The sequence below is a fragment of the Brachyistius frenatus genome, unplaced genomic scaffold (assembly GCF_029030835.1).
Source record: "Brachyistius frenatus isolate BFR_SWC_R1_liver_20210118 unplaced genomic scaffold, ASM2903083v1 Contig_27, whole genome shotgun sequence".
Classification (NCBI taxonomy): Eukaryota; Metazoa; Chordata; class Actinopteri; family Embiotocidae; genus Brachyistius; species Brachyistius frenatus.
Window position 1 is genome coordinate 1,177,096 of NW_027210626.1, and position 19,853 is coordinate 1,196,948.

The 19,853-nt window shown below is 43.4% G+C and overlaps 2 protein-coding genes across 3 annotated transcripts in view; one reads left to right on the top strand and one right to left on the bottom strand.

Annotated features, from left to right (window-relative positions):
• The window catches only part of LOC138620888 (E3 ubiquitin-protein ligase SH3RF3-like), a 99,487-nt gene extending 92,570 nt beyond the window's left edge, over positions 1-6,917 (top strand). For both annotated transcript variants that reach the window (XM_069698505.1, XM_069698504.1), the window contains 2 exons: positions 604-971; positions 2,528-6,917. In XM_069698505.1, coding sequence (XP_069554606.1) covers positions 604-971; positions 2,528-2,696 — 537 coding nt within the window. In that variant the 3' untranslated portion in view covers positions 2,697-6,917. The remainder of the gene's footprint in view (positions 1-603; positions 972-2,527) is intronic.
• A 3,621-nt stretch (positions 6,918-10,538) lies between these two features.
• septin10 (septin 10) lies at positions 10,539-19,777 on the bottom strand. Its single transcript, XM_069698495.1, has 10 exons — positions 18,839-19,777; positions 17,152-17,266; positions 16,739-16,934; positions 16,301-16,487; positions 14,299-14,460; positions 14,097-14,193; positions 13,555-13,723; positions 13,334-13,466; positions 12,614-12,792; positions 10,539-12,312 (listed from the first exon to the last, which is right to left on the bottom strand). The coding sequence occupies exons 1-10, from the start codon at positions 18,866-18,868 to the stop codon at positions 12,297-12,299; spliced, it is 1,284 nt and encodes a 427-aa protein (XP_069554596.1). The 5' UTR covers positions 18,869-19,777; the 3' UTR covers positions 10,539-12,296.
• Between the last annotated feature and the right edge of the window lie 76 nt (positions 19,778-19,853).

The window sequence follows — 19,853 nt, forward strand, 5'->3', positions numbered from 1 at the left end:
AGTCAAGAAACGGCCACGGCACAGCTTCTTCTAAGACCACGGTGTCTTTGTACTACACTAATTTAGCAAGAAAGTGAGTAAGTATGTTCAAAAATGTCAAACTATTCTTGTAAGAGGGAAAGAATGAATTATTTCCAAAAAAAAGTGTAGGGGCATGTCCCCTGTGTCCTTCTAACAGAAACAGTCCCCCCAAAAATGGAAAAGCACATTTAATTCTCCCTCCTCTGGCCAGTCGTTTTCCAATATATCATCTATATGAACAATGATAGGGAAACACCTCATATTGTTTTACCAGGTTTATTCTGATGTGACAATAATATATTATTGCAAATTATTTTAAAATGTAAAGATATTGTAGAAATCTTTGAAATATTCTTCTATGCATTTTTGCTCTGGTTTAAAAGAAACATTAGAGTTATTGTTTACACAGACATGAGTTTGGCTTCCATTTGATCAAAAGAGGCTTCATGAAATCTGTCATCCTCCAGTTGTCAGGAAAAAGAAGACCCCTGCCTGCTCTCAGTTGATTTATTTTCCTGTTCCCCCCTCCCTCTGTGCCTCCATCTTCTCTTTGCATCTCCCCCTTCATCCCTCCATCCTCAGAAGGAGAGGAAAGCAGGAGGTTTATTAAAACTTTTGTCGGGGGCCGCAGCCAAGAAGAAACCTCGCTCACCCCCGTCCTCCCCGCCCACCCACGACCCCTCCCTGGTGGGCCCGGGCGCCTTGGCCACCGACCCCGTCCACCATCCTCACCACCATCACCACCACCACGCCCGCTCAGGCTCCTGTCCAATGGGACGAGCCGGCTCCTGTCCGATCGAGAGCGAGATGGGGGGCGCAATAGGGCTGGAGCCTCTTCACCGAAAGTCCGGTTCACTGGACACCAACTTTCCCATGTCGCCCCCGGCAACACGTGCCAGCAGCGCTCTGATGGTCCTCCGGCCTGAACCCAAACCCCTGTCCAGAGAGAGGTGGGCTCACACACACACACACACACACACACACACACACACACACACACACACACACACACACACACACACACACACACACACACACACACACACACACACACACACACACGTGAACACACATGCTTACAGGCTGAGGACAATGCTTTTCTGAATCAGGGTCAAACACAAGTGCTTTTTCACATTTTTGAACAAATCAATTATTTATGTAATAAATGATCAATTATGCTTCTACGACGACAAAGGGATTATCCTCTTCTCGTGAGTGCGAGATCTCAAGAACACCTTGAGGGGATTTCTTCAAACTTGGCACAAGCATTTACTTAAACTCAAAGATGAAATGATTAGCTTCTGGTGGTCAAAGGTCACTGTGAATTCACAAAACATGTTTGTGGCCATAACTCCAGAATTTATACATTTATTGTAACAACATCTCACAAATGTCTCACAGGATGAAATGGTGAAGTGTTGTCATTTTATATCTGATAGCTTTACGGTAAGTTTGACAGTGACGTCATCATGTTCTTGTGAGATTTGGTGCGGTGATGAATGTTCAAGTTGGTTCTTAAGTTGTAGAGGATCAAGATTTATTCAAAACGTTTAAAAAAAATGTGTTAGTGTTAGTTTAGATGACACGTCAGTGATCAATCAGGTAGAAATGGTCTGAGTTCTGCCCTTTTGTCTCTAATTGCCTTGCTGTGTTTCTTGTTGTGTTTCTTGTTGTTTTGTAGTCACTTCCTGCTTCATTTTGTAAACACTCTTCAGTTGCAGCCATTTGCTTTTTACTCCCTGCCTTTGTGTTTGTTTCCCGCCGGTTCCTGTTAGACAGTCAGCCCATCTTGTTTATTTAGCACAGCCGTTCTCCTCCTCAGTTGTCAGTTCATATGTTTTGTTCTGACATGAGCACGTTCTTTCTCAGCACTTATTCCTCGAGTTTGTTCTGGTGCTTCTTCTTCTTAACCTTTGTTTTGTTCGCTGGTTTTTGGATCTTTGTTTTTGTAACTGAACCAGATGTCTGTTATTCAAGCTCGTCTTTTTGTTTCAACCTCCTGCCTCTGATGTCGAGCGCTTGGGTTCTCCTCCTTGTTGAACTCTTGCATAAATGAATACGATACGAGATGCCAGGGTGCTGTGGAAGAAGTGTCCCAAAAAATGTTGATGGTGACAAACTAGTCAGCCCCTCAGCTGTATTTATGTGCGCATATGTACTCTACATAGTATCTTATAAACATAAAACATATAAATCCTCTCAGCAGCTCCTTTCTCGGGGGTCTGTCAACAGGCATTCTGGAAAATGGTGGGAAGTGCTAAATCAAGTGTACGAGGCAGGTTGACCCCATGACATGACTGCAAATTCACAAGTAAGCCCTGGAATCCATCAAACATATTGACAGATCCCAGAGGGTCCCAGGATCAATGTTCCCTGTTACCCAGACAAACTGAATACCTCCTCTGCACTGATTGGTTTACTGAAACCGACGCTGATTCAATTCTTCAAGATCAGCTGTTCCAGCATGTGATGTAACCCATGCCAGTAACCGTCTTATGTGCGACAGGTATCGCGTGGTGGTGCCCTACCCACCGCAGAGCGAGGCTGAGATCGAGCTGCGGGAAGGCGACGTGGTGTTCGTTCATAAGAAGAGGGAGGACGGCTGGTACAAAGGCACTCTGCAGAGGACGGGACAGACCGGCCTGTTCCCCGGCAGCTTCGTCGAGAGCTTCTGAACTGCAAAAAGTGGACAAAAGAACACACACTGTTCCTGTTTCTGAGTCATAACACACACACACACACACCAGCTACACAGACACACACACACACACACACAAAGGTTGAGCTGATATCGGTTTCCCAGATTTTCTTTTTATTGGATTAAAGGTGAACACACACCTGCCTAAAAGAAACCCCAAACTGTTGAAACTCGCCTTACAAAGAAGCTGCTCACCCTAAAAAAAAAAAGTATTTGATTTGTATTTAACATGTTAATCTCAAAACGCATTTAACAGTCGGAAAAAACCTTTATTGGTAAATATCTTCCGAAGTCGATATCAGTCCAACACACACACACACACACACACACACACACACACACACACACACACACACACACACACACACACACACACACACTTAAAAAAAAAAAAAAGCTAGTCCTGGCGTCAACCAGCCCAGCCTCACAGCAAACAGGGCAGCTTTTCTTCTCCTTTCGCCCAGCGTTGGTTCTCCAGAGCCGTGATGTTGACTACTGAAGGCACAGAGACTCAAAGAGCACAGAAAGACGAATCCTGCCTCCCAGTTTTCCTCCTTTGGCATCATCCACCAGCAAACACTAGCACAAAAAGCATCAGCTCTGCTTTTTCCACTGAGACCTCAGAACTTGAATTCGGGTGCTGTCTTTGTTTGAAAAGTGGCAAATTTAACAGCCAGCTGATGAGGGAAGTGTGAGCCTACGCTACACGATCATTGTAAGCACATCTCCGCATCTAATCTGTGACAGTTTCTTTTCAACCCAATATAGAGTATGTTAACAATGCATGTAGCATTATTATGTTTTTTTTAATATGTTGAAATAGATGTTTGTGTTGTCACGCTGTGATGATCCGTCACAGGATTTTTAATTTAAAAGCAAATGGTTCAAAAAGTATAATATCAATTAGGCCATTGATTTTTCTATTTATATATCTTACATTAATGTATAGGACTTTTTTTTTTTTTTTTTTTTTTTTTTTATTAAACGTGATTGTCATAGACTCCCACAGTTGGAACAAACTGAGGTAACTGGTATGTTGAATGTAAAAAAAAAAAAAAGAGCAGAAAGTTACACCAAAACTCTTTTAAAAGAATTCATTTGTATTTATAAAGTTGTTTTTTGAACTTCTGTATGATTAGAAACAACAGAAATGCACTTGGTAATATTTGATACAACCTGCCAGTATATCTACATATACAGTATTTTACACATGTATTTACTTGACAAAAGGGATTTCCACTGCTTTTTATCACATCTTTCTGTTTTAGGCAAAAACAGAAACTTCTTTTGTGCGTCAAAATGACTAAATCTTCATCCAGCCTTTTTAGTTTGAAATGTGAAAAAATTCTTTAGTTCCTAATGTGGAAATTTCCGACCGGAAATACAATGAATTCTGTCACAAAGGTCGCTAACAGTAATTCCTGTTCCTCAGCTTTTTTCTTGAGAATTGGTCAACAGTTTTTATGTGACTGCAGCAATATCTTGAAACCAAACATGTGCAGTGTTGATGCTAAATGCTGGAAGATTGTGCAATTGAGGCGGGCGGGGGGGGGGGGGGGGACGACACCCGAGAGTCAGAGGGCAGGGACACAAATTTTCCATCATACAACTGCCAGCCGTTGACTTTTCCTCCGATCCCGTCGACCTTTAACGCATATTTTTGTATGGCTTTAGTGAGCGTGCAGTCCGTCTGCTCTTGTGAATTTGTACGTCCCGAGTGTGAATCCAGGCTCGTCTAGTTTACATCCTGCTACAACCATCTACCTTTTTTCTCTGTTTGTGGAGACAGAAGCACAGCGACACTCAGATCTCGACTCGTTCACTGTGTGTACATCAGAGTGAGAGGTCAGCAGTGAAAGAATGAAAGAACACGGGTATGAGGGACTTGTCTCACCTGCTTTTTTTTTTTTTTTTTTTTTAAACCAGTGCGGAATGAAGCACAAAACGACTAACGGCCGTGCACACAGGCGAGGCTCATTCATTGGCCGAGCACACGAACGTCAGAAAGTCTGTTGTTGGTGAAGCGCGGTGGAGTCTTCTTGGTTAACTGCGTTCGTGGAGAAAACGACAAATACAAACAGACAGAAAAATAAAAAAATAAAAAATGAACACGATCAATAGGAACTGAAAATGGCACAAAATAACGTCTGGTTTTGTTTGTTTGGTTTTTTTGCATCTCATTAGTGAAAAGCTTCCGAGGCTCGTCTAAACTCTGGAGAATTCAAACTGTTTGTAATTTTAAAGGCATTTATTTTTCCCAAATGACCCGTCTGCAGAATAAACAGCGCGATATGAGGCCTTTCAAGAATTTCGTCGCAGACGTGCAGAAAACAAGCACAAGACAGAAACAACAGTGCAAATTACTGATCTGACTCTGTGAACCTTTTTCCCCACCAGATTAGATCAAATGATTTATTCCCATGTCCACACTGAACTTTGAAGTGAAGGCGACCTGTCATGGTATCGGAATCATGTTTTGGCCAGTGGCAAGGCACTATGGGTAATCCTGGGAATCTGGAGCAACAGATGTAACCGAAAACACTCTGCAATTTGGATTAAGTTCCTGCAAACAGGTCACAACTCGCACAAACCAGGCTGAAGGTTTTTTTTTCAGATATGTCATCTCACTTTTGTTCTTTACACATTTAAAGTGTAACTAATCAGTTTTGGGTCTTTAATCTTATTTTATACAAATGTACTGGACTGTGGTATTTGAGTTTCAATTAAAAGTGCCAGTGTTTTTTTTTCCTTGACAACTACAAAAGGAAAATTTGATAGTGATTTGAAACTTCAATCTAAGCTAAATGTATCTTCATTGGCCTTCCAAACTTGTCAGTCAAACCCTTGTGCCTACAAGTGTCAACGCGCACACACAAATACACACTACTTCTTCGAGGCAGACTCTCTTTCCCACTTTCTTTGTACATGTATCGGTACGATGAGCCCGCTGGTTGTTTTTCGTTGTCTGTTTTGCTCGATGATAAAGAAAAAAACAAAAAAAAACAGCAGATCCCAGAACACCTCTGCTCAAACCCTGAGCAGCCTTTTTTTTTTTTTTTCCTTTATCTGTTTGTACACCCGCTGAACTGAGGACTCTAATTTGTATCGAGTCAAACTTAAGCACAAGTCCTCGTTTGTGTTGGAGATCGACAGATCTTTGCTCTTTTATTTTCATGGGGGTGATGCTGTGAGGAGAAAGAGTTTACAACAGTCAAACCGTCAGGAATAAAACCACTGCACAGTGGTCACTTTACATAAAATAACTTGAACCTCTGGTTTCTCAAATGTTTTTTGGTGTGTTTTAATTACGTGATGTGAGCTTTGTCATGTCTCAGCTTCCTGGTCGTATATACCAATCCAACACCCAGCTGAACAAGCTGTCAACAGCGGTGGTAATTCCCACCGGACATGAACACGACATTGCACATTTGTAAGGTCCTCAATATTTAATTGGACTTGTATCAAATTACTGTCCACCCTTTTTGTTTTGTCCTTCCAGGAAGCCTGAGCTGTCACCCTACCATCTTGAATTAGATGTCGGCCATATTCGTTCCTATGGATACTTGGGTGTTTGTGTGTGTGTGTGCGTGTGTGTGTGTGTGTGTGTGTGTGTGTGTGTGTGTGCGTGTGTGTGTGTGTGTGTGTGTGTGCGTGTGCGTGTGTGTGCGTGTGTGTGTGTGTGAGAGGGTGGGAGGAGGCCTCTGTATGTAGCTCTTTACACACACACACAAAAAAAAAAGAAACTTTATGAAAAAAAAAAGAAAAGAAGCTTGGTGCAGCAGGGACGCTCATCAGGGCTGAGTCAAGTTGAAAACCGCGAGAGGGGGAAAAAAAGTATATATATAATTCTATATTGTGCAGAATATTTATAGGCCTTTTGTGCCGTTGAAGTCATGCTCAGTGCTGGCCACACCCAGCGCTCTACCATGTGATCATTATACATCGTCTTGTACTGATGACCCGTGGTTGAGTTGATTGTTTGTTTTTTTTTTCATGTCAAGTGCATTTTTCGCAATAAATGCCTTTTGTTTAAAAAAAAAAAAAAAAAAAGGATCTTTCAGCGTCTTTTTGCATCCGCCTGCAGAAAAATGAAACAACACACGTTTATGTGCTCTGATTCATAACAAACACATGACCTGTATGGCCCATTGGGACTTCACAGCTGCCCCCGAGAGGATTCACCCCGAGAATCCCATCATATCGCGCTCTGATTATAATCATCTGCACTCACATGGTGCTCATTATGAGCTTATGAAGCCTTAATGAGATGCACCGCAGGTACAGCTGTCAGGCAGATTGTATCGCTCTTATTTATCATCCCCGGACATGACGGTGAAGGATGTTTGGATATAAAGCCCACATTCTTCCGCTCCTTTCATCCTCTCATTTCTCTCCCATCTTCCTCCCTTTCTTATCGTCGTCTTCCTCTCCCGTGTTCTCGGGACTAACACTGGCGTGGACGAGGTGTGTAATTGGTCATTTCAGAGCGTCGCCGGCACTCCCCTCAAATGACAACCTCATCTCTCCAGGAGTCGAGCCTGTCGCCGATGATCACCTCCATTTGCATTTAGAGTGACTAGTAAAAGGTGGCAGGGGTGTGCGTACGAGGGCATCTCTCTCTCTCTCTGTGTGTGTGTGTGTGTGTGTGTGTGTGTGTACTACAGTTATCTTGTACGTGTAAGCCTACTCAGACAAACTTGACTGTAACACTCAAACTGCTATATTAAAGGCGAGCAGGGGGGCAGGCGGCAAATTTAGATTTTTTATTTTTTTTTTTTCTTCAGATTCCTGCAGTGTAGAGATAGACTTCACCTCTGCCGGGAAAACTGGGTGGAATCACTTCCCACCCAGAGGCTGAGGCACCGAGAGAGTAGCTGAAGGTCTCTGCGCGCACACACGTGCGCACACGCACGCACTTTCTCCACAGCTTGCCTCTGTGAAATGGTTCTCCTCCGGGTGTCCTCTCCCCGTCCTTTTGCACCAGCGAGGTGCGGCGGGCCCCCCTGCAGGGAATCGATCAGCATTCCTCCGCTTTACGCCAGAGCTGTCTGTCCACCTGTCTGTGTTTCCAGCTCCCGGAGACACATGAAGGGCAGCGGAGCTGGAGGGTGAGACACTGCAGGGGAACGAGAGACCTCCGCCAGGCAGCAACAGGGCCGTCCCTTTGTGTGTGTGTGTGTGTGTGGGGGGGGGGGGGTGGAGATGTTAAGCTACTGCTTCCTTAAATCTTTTTTTCTGAAGCAGAGAGGGACGGCGGGGGGGGGGGGTAGCTTGTGATTATCCTCTATCCTCTTACCTTCTGATGAAAGGGACAGAAATGTAGACATCGCTGCATTAGACATGTCTTTAAAGATAAATCACCGGGCTGGAGGTGAATTGAGTCAGGAGGGCTGTCGGGGTTTTTGTTGTTTTTTGTTTTTTTGAATATGCGCAGTGGTGCTTGAACGTTTGTGAAGTCTTTTTTGGTATTTTCTATATTTCCGTATTGATGTGAAAACATTAAAAACATAACGTATATCTTCAGATATATATATATATATATATATATATATAGAAGCCCCAAAAGGTGGATCAAGAAAACCCAGTTAAACAAATGAGGCAAAATGATTTTACGCGGTCATTTTATTTACTGGAGGGGGGGGGGGATTATACACTATCACAGGACTGTGTGATTATGGATTGGCAGCTGATTTCAAGATGAAACTGGAGTCAGGTGTGTTTTCAATCAGCGGGACAACAATCAGGTGTGAGTGGGCGCCATGTTTTTATTAAAAGAACAGGGACCGGCCACAGTGCGTGTTTGTGAAAGTGTATTATAGCACACACGAGGTCTCTAGAAATTTATATATATATATATATATATATATATTTCCCCCCCCCCTTCATGAGTTAATGCGTTGTTAGAAACAAAAGGTTCTGGTGTGAGAATGTTTTTGTTTGTTGTTGTTGTTGTTTTTTTTAAAAAAAAGGATGACTTAGATTATATTACAAAAAACCAGCAAACGCTGTAAACTCCAAAACATGGTTCTGAAATACAGGAATAAAGCAAGTTGTGCTAAAGACAGAAAAGGCCTTTTCTTCATACGGCGCTTCACATCACACCTGCAGCTATCGAATAATAAGCGATAATAAGTGGAATAAATGATGTCAGCGGTGAATTCACTTGTTTTACGCGAGGCCGCAGCATCCCCGTTGGAATAATCTCCCTGATTAGAAATGCTCCGTGTGACAAAAAAAACAAAACAAAAAAACAAAACAACAACCTCTGAATGATTGCAGTGATGCCGGTACGTGTCGACATGAGATAATAGAACGTTGAAAATCTCACTTTCACTGACAAAGACGGAGCAGATGTGCTGAAATAAAGCCATCCGCATTCACTTCGGTCTGAGCTGGAACAAAGCTGGGCCACTGGTACATTCACACGCCAGCACCACGCACGGCAGCTTTTCCTTTTCATACGACCCCGAGGTCATCTGATCCATGAATCCTCTCTGTGCATGTTTTGTTTTTGTTTTTTTTGGGGGGGGGGGGGGGGGGGATCTTTCTGTCCCTCCCTCTCGTGACCCCTTGCTGTGGTGCCCGACTGTGTGATGGGCTGCAGGTGAGCTGTTCTGATTGAAGGTGACTGAGAGTGTGTTCCAGTGAGCTGATTGGTTCCAGCCTCTCGGTAACCCCTCAACACACACACACACACACACACACTGATTTAAAGTATTTTCCAAGTGCTGGGTCTGAGGACGCGGTAGCTGTCGCAGAACACTGCTCTGAAGTGTTTATTTTTTTATATATACTAAGTACCACCACGTAAGCCGTCAAGTGTGTTTATTGCGCGCGTTAAACAAGAGGGCACGAAACGGCGTTTGATTCTGGTTAAAATAATTAAAGCCAGCATTTTTTTATTTTTTTTTTTTTTTTTGGGCAGGTGATGCATTCAAATGCTCTGGTTATATCCGGTAAGGCCAATGCGGAAGTCCCTGAAGCTGCAATGCCACCGAGGGCCACTAGGGGTTGACTTTAAAAAAAAAAAAAAAAAAAGGATCTGGCTCCTCAATACACTCAAGTCAATACACTTTTTTTCCATTCAGCTAATATGGTGTCATTCACCAAAGTCACTCCTTCTTATTAAGTTTTCTGGCGGTCCATCTGAAAATAATTCCATCATTAATAATTAGATAACAGGCCTCGAAGAGTGTTATGTTTGGAGGGGGTTGAGAGAGGGGGGGGGGGGGGTCTGTTTGGTTGACAGGTCTGTGGCGCGGTCAGGTTTCCGCTATAAGAGAAAAAAAAAAGACAAACGCAATATATCATGACAAAAATACAAAGATTTATTTAGAAAGAAGGAAAAAAACAAAACAAAAAAAAGTTCCCAAATAATACTGTTTACTCCTTAAATACAAGTGTAGTACAAGTGTGTCTTCTGCGAGCCTTTCTGCTGGAGGCGCTGGCGTGTTTCCCTGCATGTGTGAGTGAGTGGGTAATTCCAAATAGTCACACAGATAAGGCACGGACACATCTTAAGAACTAGTGTAAATATAAAGTGTCAGTTATGGTGAGTTAATGTTGGCTTATAAATTACCGGAAACCAGCGCCGCAGTGTTCTGGTTTCCTCAAGAGTAATGATTAGACAGAGCTTCACACCTCATGGCATGTTATAGTACAGACAGAAGTGAATTCAAATATGCAACAACAACAACAACAACAACAACAACAACAAAAATACAGTCTTAAATGTATCCTCTCTCTTCCTTTGCTCCTTTAACACACACTGACTGACATGATGCATCCCCCCCCCCCTCCCGCCCCCCCTGCCCCCTCCCCGAGTCAGCTTTTTTCAGACAGACAGGATTGCAGACATCAACTGTTTGTGTCGGTAAAGAAAAATAAGGGAGCGAGTAAAACTTAAAAAAAATATATATATACGCCGTAACATGTACCTAAATCCCCCAAAACAAGCCTCCGCCTCGCCTCCCCAGACAAATGTTTAGTTGTAAATGCGCTGGAGAAGTACAAAAAAAAAAAAAAAAAGTACTGGCTCCTGAAGGTTCATGTAATGCTGGTGTGTTCAACAACAACAACAACAACAACAACAACAACAAAACAGAAAAGAAGAAGATTATAGCATCAAGAGAGCGGTTTAAAAACAAAAAGCAGGAATAAGGGACTATAATGCCCCGTGACAACGCTCAAAAACTCGTAACGATGAATGCGCTTCACAAATCAAAGCTCTTTTCAGACAAACATTTGGAACACATTTGAAACTTCTCTACGACCGTTACGCAAGAGTTTAAAGCGCGTTACACCCCGCTGCAGTGGTCGTGCCGCTGGAGAACAATGACGAGCTGACAAAAAAAAAGGAATAACGAGACGGATTTTAAAACTTGTTTTTTTTTTTTTAGCTCTACTTCTCGCTGGTCTAACTAACCCTGGAAATGTCACTGATGAAACTCTTCCATCCGTGTCGTCGGTTTTCCGATCAAATTATTCGACCGCCCGTTTTAAAGCAGCCCGACGGGATGCGGTCAGAAATCCAGGCTGCGTCCCGAAAGCGTACGACTGGATATCCACGCACAGTTGAGGAGACAGATGACCTGCGATGATTTTTTTTTTTAAAGTTTTAGCTCTGAGAGTTTCAGTTCTGCTTTTGCTCCAACAACAAAAGGAACTGAAAACACATTTCGATTTACCGATCTGACGCGAGAGGAGCCTCGACCTCTCATTTTCAGTCTCTGTTGACGATTAAACCGTTTGACTTTTCGCTGTGTGTTGACGCTGCCGCAGCTCCGACATAATTCAAGGCGTTTATTTGCAACTCGAGCCGAGGTGGTGTTCGCTGGCTTTCCCCTTTATGGAAAAAACAAAAACAAAAAATGTGGAAAATGTTCCAACTTTGAAACAAACATGTCTAAAAAGAGCTTGATAACAAATGGAAGAGTTATTTGATTACTTATTTGCAATGCCTTGTTTTTGCGCATTGAAAGACGTAAGGGTGCTCGTATTATACACTTAAACACACGGCGGACACGCAAAATAACCGAAGGGGCCCGTTACGCAGTGAAGTCTGGACCTGTCCGAGGCCTTTGATCTGTAAGCAGCATCTAGTGAGGAGGCTGCGAGGGTCGACCCGTTGAGGTGTCCCCTCAGTCAAACGTTTAACAAAAAAAAGAAAAGAAGAAGGAGGTATATGGAAAATAAAAAGTTTTATATATATATAAAAAAAAATAAAAAAAATCAAAGGATAAATATAAAATCATTACATAAAGGAGGTATAAAAAACCTACAAAGACGATTAAAAAAAAACACCACGGAGGAAAGTGTACGCAAGGATTCGTGGGTACAGCCGTTGACCTTTGGCACCAAAACAAACTCGCGCCGCCTCACACACGCACACACACGCACACACACACACACACACACGCACGCACACACACACACACACACACACTTCTGCTGGTTGGTGTGGCGTTTTCCTGGTCAGCGTCCCGAGACTGGCCACAAAAGGCCGGAGAGGAGGCGGAAGAAAATGTCACTGGTCCGTACTGGTCGTGATGGGAGTGTGCTTCAGGTCCACAAGTCTTCACATGAAGCCAGAACTGAAACGGGAGAACGAGAACGATTCAAACAAGCGGCTTACTGAACTTCCCATTCGCAATCAGTCTGCAAAAGCGACTTAAATGTCAAACTGAACCGACAGCCCCCGTGCGACCGCAACTTTACTCTTTCATGCGCGGCGCGTCCTTACGTCGTCGTCGTCGTCATCATCATCACGAGGCCCACCTGAACCCACCGAATCCCCGACGACTCACCGAATGTCTTTTTCACCGTCCCTACCGGCGGATGTGCTCAACATCAAGGCGCCGGAAACATTTCCACAAAGTAAAGAAATCTCCTCACTTCTTGCGGTCCTTGTCCTTCTTGCCGTTGGCGGTGAGGCTCTGGGCCTGCAGGAGCTGAGCCGCGGCTCGTCTCTTCCCGAAGGAGCTCTGGTCCTCGTCCAGAAGCCGCTTCTTCTCCTCCAGAGCCGCCTTCTCGTCCGCGTGGAGGCGCTTCAGCTGCTCAAAACGGCTCTGAAGCTGCGAGCGGGAGACAGACGACGGGCGTTCGTCAACAGGGGAGGGAGATCTACTGCCAAACTTCACACCGACGGAAAAGTCAAATTGTCGAGGAAGTCGAATTTCCCGCGAGTGAATATATTGTTCGTAATTTGATTTCATCCACAAAAAGACATTTCACAAAACAGTGAATCAGTGAGTGTTATTTTCCCCTCGTGATTGATTGAAGAGAAAAAAAAACACACAAAAAAAGCCTGAAAGTGGGAAAAAAAATAAAAAAAAACGTAAACGTATTTAACACAAATAAATTTCTTCTTCAAAGGGGAAAAAGTTAGCAAAACTGCTCCTGGGTTTGCAGAAGGAAACGCGGCTATTCTAATTTCTCTGGTGAAAGAAAAATTCCAGCCACTTAAGAAATTAAAACTATAACGCAATTATATTCACATTAATTTTCCTTCATGGTGCCAACGAGTTTGTGGCCAAAGCTTTTGTTGACGTGAATAGTTTGTGTGTGTGTGTGTGTGTGTGTGTGTGTGTGTGTGCGTGTGCCAGCTTTGTTTACCTCTCTCTCCGCCTCCTTCAGCTCAGACTCCTTCTCCTTCACTCTCTGCACAAACATCTGCCTCATCTCATCCTCCCTCTTCTGCAGCTCCACCAGGAACTCCTGACGCTTGGCCTCATAAGTCTGCTGCAAGCTGCAAGAAACCGACGCACGCGTTTACAAAATACACGTCGGCGGCGGGGTCGGCGGCGGGCAGATGTTCCGTGACTTGGCGAGCTCACCTGACGGGTTTGCACTCGGGGTCCGTGTCTTTGAATCCCATCTCCTCCAGTTTGCAGCGTCTGTACAGCTCGTAGTGGCGAGTGTGCGTCTGCTCTCTCAGGTCCTCCATGTTGACGCAGATCAGCATCTCCCTCAGCTTCACAAAGTCACAGTGGTTCTCGTTCTCCACTGACACGCACACACACACACACACACACACACACATCAAAAGACCAAATTATAGGGTTGCACTTTGAGCTGATATCAAATATTACACTCTCAATTTTGAGCCCTGTAAAAAGCTTTTGAAACGCTGAAAGTTGCCGGTGGCAACCAGAGTACTGAAATTATTTTACTGTAGGCTGTCAGCTGCTAAAAGTCGGGTAAGGTTAGTTTGAAGGCAGATATTTATTTTTATTTTATTTTTTTTACACCCTTGTCACACTGACAGGCCAAAGTTTTCAAACATTTCTACACAGGGGATGTCTCGGAAGCCTTGAACCCGTGTTTGTCGTCTGACGCGTCAGCGTTGCCGCACAACAGACAGCGAGATCCAGCCTACCTTGCACGACCCCCCAGGGGTACTGGCGAGCCTTCACCATCTTGTTGCCGACGCTCACTTCCTCCGTGCTGCCCACCACAGCGAACGGCAAATGACCCTACAAGAAACAAATGAGAAATAGAAATATGTCCCGAGCAAAGGGGAAAAAACACGAGGACAGACAATACAACAAGTAAACCTGAATGTGTGTGTTTTTGTTTACGTTCATAGTAGTGTTGACTTTGGCTACGGTCTCGTCGTCCAGGGGGAACTGGTAGATCTGGACACCGTTGCTGACCAGCTCACTCATGATTTTGATCTTGAACTTGTGCAACTCGCTCTTACTGATGGTGTCGGCTTTGGCGATCACTGGGATGATGTTCACCTGCGGCAGGATGGGGCGCGCGTTAATAATGAACAGATTTGTCTTCCTCTAGCTGTCAGTATTGATTACAATTATCCGCTGGCTTCAGAAAATAAAACGGTTCATGCTGTCAGTGGGAGAAAAGAAAAAAAAATTAATAATCATAATCATAATGATAATTTGACGAACCGAGAACGTTTGGTGAGAAAATTACCACAAAAACAATGACACATTTACCACGCGGAACATTCCGTTCACACACACACACACACACACGGCAGCCTCTGTCTCCACTGGACCTTCATCTCCGTCGGTGTTTTGGCTACACAACATCGCGAGACACGAAACACGAGGACCAAAGAATGGAAACGTATGTTATTTTGATTTGTGTAAAGTTTTGTACGGGACAGTTTGGTAAGAGAATATTCATTATGCTAGCTTCCTGTAACAGAGCAGCCCCTGATGTATAATAACGTAGCTACAACAATCTCACTTCACTGATCTGTACCACAAAACTACATCCTAAAAACACATCCATTAGGCTGACTATTAAGAGTACATTTAAAAAAAAAATAATTAAAAAAACGATATCGTTGAACAGAAACGAAACTGTATTTGTTTTTATTTCTTTATCTATTATCCTCGTTAAACCTGTTTTTAGATAAGTGTTATATAAACCATGGTTTCTTATGTTATTTCTGGCCCAGCAGTTTAATCTGCTCTCCAAGTCATCCCACATTCCTGCCTGTCTGTCTTCGCGTCGGACCAAAGAGAGGCTTGGAATGAGATATCGCTAGGCGAGCTTCTGGGCCGGGCCAGACCACACACACACACACACACACACACACACACACACACACACACACACACACACACACACACACACACACACACACAGAATACACACTGATCCCAGCAGAGAAAACAAAACAACGGCAGGAGATCTGTTCCAACAGCTGTCTGAGAGAGAGGCCGTCTATCCGTCACTGCTGCACATTCAACAATTGGCTCTTTCTGTGTGCGTCTGTACAGTGACACAAAAGGACAACTCGAGTGTGCGTGCGTGAGGTGATTACGGCATTCCACTGCTTTTTCGAAGCCTTTCACACGCAAATCCAGGGTTACTGACACTCCGGAGCAGTGAAACCGCACAAAGTCACAACACACAGAGAGCATGGGAAAGTTTCTGACCACTTCAGAAGTAACGGAAGGGGTTTTAGTTCGCTGCACAGTGAACCGCTCCCAACTTACAGACATAAAACCAACCAGACAGGGCAATAGCTGTCCCACTGTCTCCCAAATACAAGTCCGTTTTTACTTCGTTCTAATGTGATGCTCACGTCGGCGTTCTCTGTGCTTCCCGAGTTCGAAATGAAAAGTAACCTCTTCCAGTCGTTGCTTCTCCTCAGTTCTGCGTTGATCCCCTGCACCCTCCAATTCTTTCAGTGGAGACAAGTTCAACAAATGCATTTGAATCAAGTGAATCCTGCCTTCATATCATTCAGACGGGACGGTGGATTGCACACGGATCATGCAGTTGGCAGGTCAAGCCCCGGTTTCTCCTGTCCACCGTGAGAAGTGTCCTCGGGCAAGACACTTGAACCCCAAGTAGCTCCTGATGGCAGGTGAGCACCTCCCATGGCAGCTCTGTGAACATGTGTGTGTGTGTGTGTGTGTGTGTGTGTGTGTGTGTGTGTGTGTGTGTGTGTGTGTGTGTGTGTGTGTGTGTGTGTGATGTTCAGACCGTTTTGAGCTACATTTTTAATTTTTTTTTTAATGTTTTGGATGCTTTTATCATATTAGTGTCTCCCATTCATTCATCAGTCTAATCCTTGAACAAACTTTATTGTCTCTCTCTTACCTTACTGTCTAGTTTCTTCATGGTGACCAGGTCCAGGGACTTGAGTGAATGACCTGAGGGGGAGATGAAGTAAAGGCAGGCGTGGACTCGCGAGTCGTGGTAGTTGTGAAGAGAGCGCTTGATTTTCAGCTCCTCCTGCAGATAACTCTCAAACTGCCTGTCAATGTAGTCCACCACTGGTTGATAGCTGCGGGACACACACACACACACACACACACACACACACACACACACACACACACACACACACACACACACACACACACACACACACACACACACAATAATGATCAGTGATTTGGCTTTTATGAAACATAAACACAGATTAGCTCACTATGCCTCACATTTATCATACGGACTCTTATGATAAAACACTTGGAGGTAGTCACTCTCCGTCACTGTCAACAACGCACTCGCTCACTCATCTCTTCTTCGTACCTCTCTTGTTTGTTCATTTGGTCTCCAAAGCCCACGGTGTTGACAACGGTGAGACGCAGCCGGACGTTGCTCTCGTGCAGGTCGTAGGTTTGAGCCCGCAGCTTCACCTGAGGTTCAAAGTGGGACGACTCGAAGTTCTCAAAGTTGGTATTGAATAGAGTGTCCATCAGTGTCGACTTGCCGATACCGGTCTCACCTAGAGTACAAAGAGTTACAACGTTTAGTGAGGAAAAACGTGACAGAGAACCAGTGTTGTAAAATGGGCATTAATGTGCTCAATAAATGTAGTAATTCTTTAACTTCCGTTTTCTAAAGTAAGAATGACTGAACTCCCAACAACACTTTAAAAGAGGATTGAACCCCCTTGCGTGTGTGTATTTTTTTGTATTATGGATGCGTTTGTGACAAGGTACCGATGCAGAGGATATTGAAGCAGAAGCCTTGGCAGATGGACTTGTTGACAAGCTGATCTGGGAGGCTGTCAAAGCCCACATGGCCTGCGAGAGACAAGGGCCGAGCTCCTTTATCCTGCAGAATACAGAGCAGAGACAGTCGGTCTTAAGATGCTGCAGCTTATTTTATTTGACAGAATAATGCACTTCTCATTTGAAAATAGAATCACACGTTCATACAAGCGGTTCGACCTTCAGCTCAATACGCTTCTGTTGCTTATCATGCTTTATCTTGGTTTTGACGAGGCCGTTTCTACTCAACCCATAAATGTAAATTTGTACATTCAGGGCTCTCGGATGATTTTATTTCATGTCATATTGATGTGATATTTATAGAGTTGGAGTTGGAAATGATCGTTAAAATAACCTACTTAAGCTTACCTACTTAAAACCTTAATTAATAAATCTTATGTCTATGCAAAATGCATTTAATCTGCACAAAAACCATGTAGGGATAAAAAAAAAAAAGAAAAAAAAAAGAGTGTTCTACAGCCACTTTTCAACCCGGCTATGTTTTAGTTTTATCCATCCATTTATAAAGAGTAAAGATAGACAGTCCTAAGATGCTCCAGCTTATTTTATTTGACAGAATAACGCACTTCTTATTTGCAAATGGAATCACACGTTCATACAAGCGGTTCGACCTTCAGCTCAATACGTTTCTCTTTTAAACGTGCTTATCTGATGTTTTGTTATTTTAGACTATTACTTTTTCCAAACGACTCTTGGTATTTCGCAAACGGCCTAAAACATAACATACAAGACTGTACCAGGGCCAGCGGGACAACAAAAAAAAAAAAAAATCATGGCCAGAATATGATGCAAATTACAAACAGTACATATCCCTTTAAAATGAAAAAAAAAAAAATCTATGATGAAGGCATCTTCCTCAGAGGGCCTCCTCTTCCTCTGACCTGCGCCCATCTGAACTATTCAGAAGTCCTGAGAATCTGGTCAGCAAAGGGCGACGCTGACCTCGTTATGGTGCGACACAAACACGGGTGGTGGTGGGGGGGGCGGCTTAAGGAAATTCCTCAACTTTGGATAGCTGTACTTTAAGCTGTGTGGGGAAACGAAACACCAAGCGGCTCAACACCGCATTTCATTCACAAAAGTTCCCGTAAATGTCAATTAACGGGTACGCATGTGTGTCACGTAGCTGGCGTAACCTGCGTGACTTTGTTTTTAAAACATGATCCGACATAGAAAAAAAAACAAAAAAAAAAACAACAATTTATGTTTGTTGTATTACGTTGTGAGTGTCGAGGCGTTTTGACGAATTATTTTTCATTAAACTAATATATAGGACGGCTCGTGTTGTGTTAGCCAGCTAGCATCCTCCGAGACTTTTCGTGAAAGATGTAAAAAAAAAGGGGAAAGTTGAACATTTAGTATTTAAAAGCGCCGATTGACTTTCTGGACGTCGCTGAACGTAAAGGACGCGTGTGTTTTTTTGTTTTTGAGGGGGGGGGGAGTTGAACGCGGCTGTGTCGATTGAAGTGAAATAGATTTTTTTTTGTTTTGAATAAGTTAAAAGAGAGAAAGAAGTTTTCGGGCTAGCGTTAGCACAACGATGGCCCCGGACACTCCCTGCTCAACTGTCAAGAAGACTGTCATGTTGTCAACCACGAAGGAGAAAAGTACTAACCGGCTGCCGAGCAACATCTGAAGACGCCATAGTCGTATACAGAAGTTAATACCCCGAACTGAGTTTTAAAAAAAATGTAAGAAAAGTGACAAAGCTGGACTTCTTTTTTCAGACTCCTCACCGCCTCTGCCGTCGACAACTGGACAGACCGGACTACCCGCAACGACGAAGGAATGAGACTACATATATGATTTGTAAACGTGCTTTTAAAACTACATTTCAATATAATAAGGAAGCTATCGAAGGAAATCCAAACGAATAAAATTGTCTGGGTCATGACACGCTCTAAAATGCCCAATAAATTGAAGTAAAACTAGGATAACCTACTGTATTAATACATCTCACCCCTTCTTTGTGTAATGGTACGTCCCAAATTAATTTTCCCAGTCGCTCCCGTTGCTTGTGTTGTGTTTATGACTGTCGGGAAAAATTCCTAAACCAGTTTCGGCACAACTGTACAGCTGTGCCTGATGCTGATACCTGCTTCAGACATGAGACCTCAGAAAACACAGTATATTACAAGAATTTTGACAAAATGATTTTATACATTTCGTTATTGATTGTACTCCCTATTTAGTTATGAAGAAAAATAACAATGCTATTTCACAAGGACACATACTTGTAAGACCGATCACTGTCGTTACTTCCCAGTCTGTCTGAGTTAAATATTTTGTCATCTACTTATCTCACTTTGTATTTGTCTTGAGCGTGTTAACCGAACACAGTATTTGGTCTGGACTATAGATAAACAAGGATTACTGACGAATGCATATTCTAAATAGACTACCAACAGTTTGAAGATGAACTATTTAAATGAGTTCATTTTAAACAAAAGCGCAAAGCTTATTTCCACACCATCCTAACTTTGTTGATACGTAAAATAAACCAGCATATCCCCCAAAAATTACGCTGTCTTCGCAGCATGTCGGATGGCGGAGTTTTTCAATGAGCAATTGAACGCAGCATGACTCTTGCTTTGGTGAGCGGCTGATTGCTTCAGAGAGGACGCGCGCGA